The following is an 8,298-nucleotide window of genomic DNA, read 5'->3' as shown; positions in this document are numbered from 1 at the left end:
GTCTTGTGACATTAGCATAATTAAATTCTAAAAAATTACACCAAATTTATGAAAATGTTATAAATAAGTTAACTTTTCAGCCTATTTAAGAAAACAATAATAATAATAATACATTTATTCCATGAAACCTTTACACAAATGTTTGTTAAAGAAATTTAAATATTAAAATACAATATACTGCTATTTTTTAGAGAATAAATAATCAAATTTAGTTTTTTTTTAAAGTTATTAGCAATGTTAGAGGCATTCAAGAAATTAAAAATATTAAAAAATTAAGACCCTAATAATATAGTATATCAGATAGTATTTTGATTATTTTATCAATAAATTTTTTAATATAAAACATAGCCTCTCGACTCAAATTTCTAGTTCCGTCTATATTAATTGTGAACAATATAAATATATATATATATATGATTTTGATACCACGCATCCTAGTGTGCATGATTTTCGTGAGCGACCATCAATGAGTTTTAGTGTTTATAGTAAGTTTTAGTGAGTACACACAAAAATCCTGAATATTGGTGCGTGATATCAAATATATATATTTATATATATATATACACGAGTGACACGCTGACAGTGTTAGTTAGTGAGTGAAATAAAGATGATAGCAGATGAAAGTGTAGTTGTAGATAAAATCTTGGTATTTTGGTTTGGTTTTCTTGTTGCATTGAATAGCCTCATTAATGCAGCAAATCTGGAGTCCAAGGAATATGAGTACGATAGAATAAATGAGTTACCTGGCCAACCGAAAACCCCAAAATTATCGCAATTCTCAGGTTACATCACAGTTAATGAAGAACACGGGAGGGCCCTTTTTTATTGGTTCTTTGAGGCTCAGTCTGAGCCAAATCTTAAACCCCTTGTTCTATGGCTCAATGGAGGTATATTTACATATACATTCTCCACTTATTACTGATTTATTTAGGTATTTTATAATATAAATATATATTAATTGTTTGTTTAATTAAGGGCCTGGGTGTTCATCGATTGGATATGGAGCAGCGGTTGAGTTGGGCCCTCTCAGAGCTGGAAACAATGGAGCTGCCCTTGAATTCAATCACTATTCTTGGAATAAAGGTTTGGTTCCGTGAATTAATGAATCGGGTTTATTTACTTTTTCTCCCCAAATCTGCTATGCCCTGCGTATTAATTGATTCCAAATAATATGACAAAATATATATTATTATAAGAGAAGTATAGCCAGATATATACTTGAGTTAAATTAATGCCGGATAATTACATACAATACTTTTATGAAATTTCGACATTCTTAAAACTTTCCATTAAAAATTAATCTACAACACCTTGTTTCAAATTTTAAGCACACGTGCCTATTTTATGGACATAGGTGCATGTCACATACCAAAAGCTTCTGAAATTCACAAATTGGGGGACTTTTTTATACATAAAGACGAGAAAGGTAAATTATATTGTATGTTAAAATTCAAGATTTTTGTCATGCAGAATCGAATTTGCTGTTTTTGGAGTCCCCAGTTGGAGTTGGATTTTCTTACACCAACACATCATCTGATTACACCAGAATAAATGATGGATTTGTAGGTAATGAATTAATACATTGTACACGGCATTAGAAAATTTTCTATCTTCTTACAAGAATCACGTATCTTGTCATGTGCAGTTATTTTAGCTCATATTTTCCCATTTTTCAGCTCAAGATGCCTACAGTTTTTTGGTGAATTGGTTGAAAAGATTCCCACAATTCAAGGATCACGAGTTTTTTATTTCTGGGGAGAGTTATGCAGGTAAAATTACGGACAAGAACAGAGTTACGATTGAGTTCAACTTACGTACCTTTAAGGCATAGTTTGGTACACATGATAAGGGAGTGATTAATAAATTATCTTCTCCATCCATGCTTAATACATTTTTAAAAAGCCCATGATAAGTCAATGGACCCTTGATAAATGCTTTAACAAGGGGACTATGTATCCCTTTAATTTGGTGTGATAAATTTAATACAACTAAAAAAATACTAAAAAAAGACATGATTACCCTCCACATATAAAAACATCTAAACTCTAAACACGCCTCATTCTCCTCCACATTACGGTAGGGTGAATTTTGTCATTAAAATCAAATATATAAATTTAATCACTCTTATTAAAATCATATCAAATATTCACTATAGTATCCTATTATTTTACTTATCTTTAATTTATCCTTATATTATATATCCTATATTTATCGTATCCTATGTACCAAACTATGGGTATTACCTCAAGTGTGTATCGAATGATCTATCTATATTTTTTGTTGGACCCTACAGGCGATAATTAATATAAACTATTAGATGTATCCTTATGATAGTGTCGTAAGGGTAACATCTCATTAATCGATTGTCACTACTTATTTTTTTTATTTCCTTTTATATATACACACATACATATATGTAGGAGAAAGACTGAATTCAATAGCAGATGTTTGATCCATGCATTTCTCAGTTTGGTCCCAACTATTTCGGCATTCCCGGTTTAGTCCTAAATGTTAACGATTTGGTATTTCCGTCAATTTCATAGTTAAAACTAATGGTAGACATAAGATGTGTCAGTTATGCCCCCTAAAAATCCGTCAAAATTTGTAAATATTAACGAAAAATTTGGTGAACGTCGAAACATTTGGGATTGAGTCATTGAACCGAGTCTTTCTCCCATAAATTTTAATCATTGAATTGATCGAATGATCAACTCTGACAAATTTTTAAAACGTTCAGGACTAAACAGAGAATACTAAAATATTTGAGATCGAACTGGATAGAGGTCGAGCACATGTGACTTGACCCCTCATAAATATACACACATATGTATGCATTACATACATACATATTGACAAAAAGAATATTTTGCCTCAAAAACTTTTTGGAGTTTTAGTTTCACCAATTGCTATAAAATTTGTGGCTCGTCACTGGACTTTTTTCGCAAAATGTGCTACTCTTTTCAGCCTTTATATTTGTTAGATCAAGCTAGCAATTAGTATTTGTTTGTGATCTGTAGGTCATTATGTGCCTCAGCTGGCTGAACTTGTGTATGACAGGAACAAGAATAAAAACAAGTATCCATATATCAATCTCAAAGGTTTCATAGTATGTATACGTCAATCTTAATCTCTCGCCACTTCAAATCTAGAAATCTTGAAATTACCAAGGTCGTAAGATCACGAACTATTCGATAAATTTCAGGTTGGAAATCCCGAAACAAATGACTATTTTGATAATAAAGGGATTCTCGAGTATGCGTGGAGCCATGCTGTAATATCGGATCAAGATTACAATGAGGCTAAGCGAGTATGCAACTTCAAGAATGACGACTGGTCCCCGGACTGCAACAAGGCCATGACTGTAGTGTTTGATAGATACAAGGAGATTGACATATACAATATATATGCTCCCTCATGTCTTCTAAACAAGACCTCATCGGTGGCTGATGATTCTGTAAGTCAAGAAGTTTTCACATATGCTAAAGGTGTAAAAATTCCTTGAATGGGGTCATTCTATTTTCCTAAATTATGTGCGGAAGTTAAAGCTAACTATCAGCAGTTCCTAAAACTATTAATCAGGATTTGTTCTATGTAACAGGGTCCAAGTTACGGATTTGAGAGAATGAGACTTGTTCCAGGAGGTTATGACCCGTGCTTTTCTACGTACACTGCGGAGTATTTCAATAGGAAAGACGTTCAGAAAGTGTTGCGTATTGATTACAGGGGGCTGAGTGATAGCGTAAAATGGACCGTATGCAAGTAAGATGAGATATATTAATATTGGTTTTTGTTAAGGGATTTAATTGTCCTGAAATGTTATGTGATTGATTTTGTTTCTTTATTTCCTATTGCAGTGATTCTTTGTTTAGAACATACAACTACACCGTGTTTTCAGTTTTGCCAATATATAGGAAACTTATAAAAGGAGGCCTAAAGATTTGGATGTACAGGTATGCATTACCTGTTTGAATCTCCTCTCGACTGAAGAGCTCAGCTAGTTGGATCCCAAACGTACACCAGATCTTTTCCCCATCGAAATCATGGATCAACTCGATTCACGAGTTAGATCATCAATAGCATGCAAACAACCAATCAATTTTGTGATGAATTGACATTAGAGTAATGCGTGGGACTGTATGTATAGGAAATTAATGGAACACTGATTAAGTCAAGATATTTTTGCAGCCCATATATATGCTTTCCATATATGTTTAACTTCCAAGGTCGAAAAGTCTAATCATATTATAGCGACTGCCCCCGCGCTCCCAACCCACCCCTATTACTCCGTGAGCGTCTACATCAAATTTTTGACACAACTTATGACAATGTTATGTTGTGTTACAGTGGAGATGCCGACGGTAGAGTGCCGGTGATAGGTACAAGATACTGCATTGAAGCACTTGGACTGCCTCTCAAGACTCCATGGACTTCTTGGTTCCACGAGCATCAAGTTCGTCTAACTAACCTCTCTAGCTAGACATACCAGTACTAGAATGCACTTGAATGTTTCCACTGTCCTTGGCTATAGCTCGTTCTTGAAATGCTTCAAATGATCATAACCGAAATGGCTGAAATCACCCTCACTCTTCATGAGCTAGACTATGTCGCTCATATCTGGCAACCATTATATATCTCTATATTTTGATGAATTTGCAGGTGGCAGGAAGAATAGTGGAGTATGAAGGATTAACATTTGTTACCATAAGAGGAGCAGGTCATTTGGTGCCTCTCAACAAGCCAAGGCAAGCACTGGCTCTCATCCATTCCTACTTGTCCGGCCAACATCTTCCCACTCACCCATGAACAATCTTCTTGTTTTTTTCTCTGTAATGTCTTTCAAATGGCACAACTATATATTGTCCCATGAATAAAAAGCGATTCAAAACAAGTTCAACACGGAATTTACTTTAATTTCATGATGTGTTATTTTATTGTATCATGAAGTAAGATATTGAGCACGACGAAACGTGTTAAATAAAATAAAGTGATCATCGAACACATCATATGCTCAATTGATAATCACTAATTCTTTCGTTAAAGATTAACAATCACCTTTAGACCAAATTAATTGATGAGATTTTTCTTTATGCATGCATACATTTGTTATAATTATTAATTAATTAATTAATTAATTTATTTATTTATTTATTTATTTATCAAACTCAGGTTCCGTTATGATTTTTTTTTACACCTTATTCAATTGTTTTCAAAATTTAATTAGTTAAGTTTAACCTAAATAAACATTTTTTTTACGAGAACCTAAATAAACATATTAAGTGTGAACAAAACCTCAAAAACATTTATCAATGCAAGGAGAAGTGCTATTCAATTGGAAGAGGAGTGCGTGAGTGTTACTCCGAGGATGAGATCAGCTCATCCCCCACGCCACCCCATCGATGGCCCCAAACCCAGTCCCGCAGGTCGGCTAGTGGGAGGTCAGTTAGGTCTGCTGGAAAGGCTCCCATGACAGGTCGCCCAAGTGACATGTTTTCCCACCAGGACAGGTCGGCCAAGTGGCAGGTCTCTCCCTTGATAGGTCGGTCAAGTGACAGGTCGACCAACTGGCAGGTCGGTTCCTATAGTGACCCGATCGGATCACCTACTAACTAGTAGTTTTAAGCATGCAATTAGCTTAATATAAAAATAACAATGATTATTCAAACTTAACAGAGTTTATCGCGGAAACTTACAAACCAACTATTTATAAGAAAACCGACGAAATACAACCTGTATAACAACCCCAAGTGTTTTCACCAAACATATATACAAATGAAACTGACTATAACATAAAAATCCTGGCATCTCCAGAACCTGCAACTAACCTTGGTTTGATCTACCAGCTCCATCCAGCTTGAGACCTGCCCCGTGGAATGGGGTGTCCAGGACAATACCAAAGATGTGAGCGACTAACGTCCAATACATAAATATAAGTATACAATACTTGATATGATTCATGCAACGTGATGACTGGTCAACTACCAAGTCCTACTCATACTAGGCGCCTATGAGTATGTAGCACCATCTGGAACTCCGACCGCTAGGTGGCTCACACACTCGTCTTGATCACCGTAGTATCAGTCTCCGCTCAGTGAGGTAACTCCTGATGTCAAACAATATAAACATGTATAATCACGTGTAGGACCGAGCGACCCTACAAGAATGACTATGTCAAAGGAGATATGGCTCAACGTGTATGTTCACATGTAGGATTTGTTTAAAGCAGTAAAACATGTATCATGACACATAAAATGCAACACATAAGCATGTATACTCAGCTGAAAATCTCAGTCAGTATTTACGTACCTCTAATAGTAGATCAAGCCTGACAGAGTCTAGGTTCCAAGCCTACAATCAAATATTCATCGCATCACTAATCATGTTCTACAAGCCTTATCTAAGCTAACATATAATCCTATAATTTAAATAGGATTCTCGGACCATACCTTCCCATCGTTAGCCCGTTGATGTCGAAAACTTAGTTCATACTCTCAATTGGATGTTATTACTGAAGCAACTTACTTATACCGTCGGGCCCTCAATTATAGACTGAATCAAAAAAGGAAAACTCTGAATTTGTGTTTCAAATCTGAGGCTCGAAACCCCTATTTATAGACTGAAATCTGGCGAAGATCGGTAGTTCCAAACTGGGTTCGGTAGTTCCGATCCCTACATGCTTGACACGTTTCCGATCGCTGGAGATCGGAAATTTCGATCCCACCTTCGATGGTTCCGAACTCTACATGCAGTACACATGTCCAATTCCTTTGCTTAGTCATCGGGTCATGTCATCAAAAGCTCCGATCCGTCATTTCAGATGGTACGAACTGTGCCACATGTCAGTTCACCTCCTGACTATTCATGGACAACTTGGCTAACAGGGTTCGTACGTTCTGATCATGTGTTCGGACGTTCTGAAATGCACGGAAAAGATTGCATATGCACTTGAAAAGTCGCCCCCTGCTGAGGCTCCGACTGGATGTAGCCCTGCTGAGGTAAAGATTTACAAGGATTGGTGTGACCATGACTTGAAAGATAAGTGTTATATGCTGGGTTCTATGTCCGATAAACCGCAGAGGCGTTTTGAGGATGCTAAGAATGCTGCTGACATTCATTTGCATCTCAAAAAGCTCTTTGATGAGCAATCACGCCTGCTTCGGCATGGACATTATATGCGTAGCTGCAAGGAATATCTTGACCAGAATGGTTCTGGAAATGATTCTACATTGAAGTGAACATTTCACTTAACTCTTCTTCTTTGGTATTGGATACCGGCTGTGGCTCACATCTCTGTAATGATTTACAGTTAATGGCAAGAAGTAGGAGACTTAGGGATGGTGAGACCTTCTTAAGGATGGGCAATGGAGCAAGAGTTGCTGCCAAAGCTATTGGAGATGTTTACTTATTGTTGGACAATGATTTTAAATTAATTTTGAGAGATTTTTTGTTTGTACCAGATTTGGTGAAAAACATTGTTTCCATTTCTATGCTTGATAAAGATGGATATTCTTGTTTATTTGGCAAAGGTGTTTGCAATATTTACAAGAATGAATGTTTAATTGGTACAGGACAATTGGAAAACGATCTCTATAATTTAAAATTGAAAGAAATTCCTATGTATAATGTCCAAGAAATATCAACAACATCCAAAAGAAAACAAGATACTCTAAATCCGGCACACTTATGGCATGCTCGATTAGGTCATATATCTTTAAGAAGGATGAACAAGCTAATGGGAGAAGGCATGTTTGATATGTATGATATTAATTCTCTTACTACTTTTGAACCCTGTCTAAAAGGAAAGATGACCAAAATTCCTTTTAAGGTCCATGTGGAGCGAGCCAAGGGACTGTTGGATTTGATCCATACAGATGTGTGTGGTCCACTTAGCATCACCACTAAGCACGGATATTCTTACTTCATTACCTTTACCGATGACTTCTCTAGGTATAGGTACGTGTATTTGATGAAATACAAATCTGAAGCTTTTGAAAAGTTCAAAGAATTCAGAAATGAAGTAGAGAAACAATTGGGACGAAGCATCAAGGCACTTCGATCGGATCGAGGTGGTGAGTACTTGAGTGCTGAATTCCAAGAGTATCTTAGGGAGAATGGGATTCTCTCGCAGTGGACTCCTCCTGGTACACCTCAGTTGAATGGTGTTTATGAACGTTGTAACCGGACTTTGATGGACATGGTTCGGTCTATGATGGGGGTTCACGGAGTTGCCGCCATCTTTTTGGGGATATGCGCTTGATATAGCGGCACTGTTGTTGAACAATGTCCATTCAAAGGCAGTTG

At 36.3% G+C, this 8,298-nt stretch overlaps 1 protein-coding gene across 1 annotated transcript; it reads left to right on the top strand.

The window, feature by feature from the left end:
* Window positions 1-567: 567 nt before the first annotated feature.
* Window positions 568-4,998, top strand: LOC140861454 (serine carboxypeptidase-like 26). The gene is made up of 10 exons (XM_073264472.1): window positions 568-887; window positions 976-1,083; window positions 1,471-1,566; window positions 1,677-1,769; window positions 3,018-3,106; window positions 3,203-3,454; window positions 3,599-3,759; window positions 3,855-3,950; window positions 4,345-4,450; window positions 4,657-4,998. Exons 1-10 carry the CDS (start codon window positions 608-610, stop codon window positions 4,801-4,803), a joined length of 1,428 nt encoding a protein of 475 aa, XP_073120573.1. The 5' UTR covers window positions 568-607; the 3' UTR covers window positions 4,804-4,998.
* The last annotated feature ends 3,300 nt before the right edge of the window (window positions 4,999-8,298 follow it).

Source organism: Henckelia pumila, chromosome 4 (assembly GCF_033568475.1).
Source record: "Henckelia pumila isolate YLH828 chromosome 4, ASM3356847v2, whole genome shotgun sequence".
NCBI lineage: Eukaryota > Viridiplantae > Streptophyta > Magnoliopsida > Lamiales > Gesneriaceae > Henckelia > Henckelia pumila.
The sequence above is the reverse complement of the archived record's forward strand: the minus strand, read 5'-3'. Positions and strand labels throughout refer to the sequence as shown.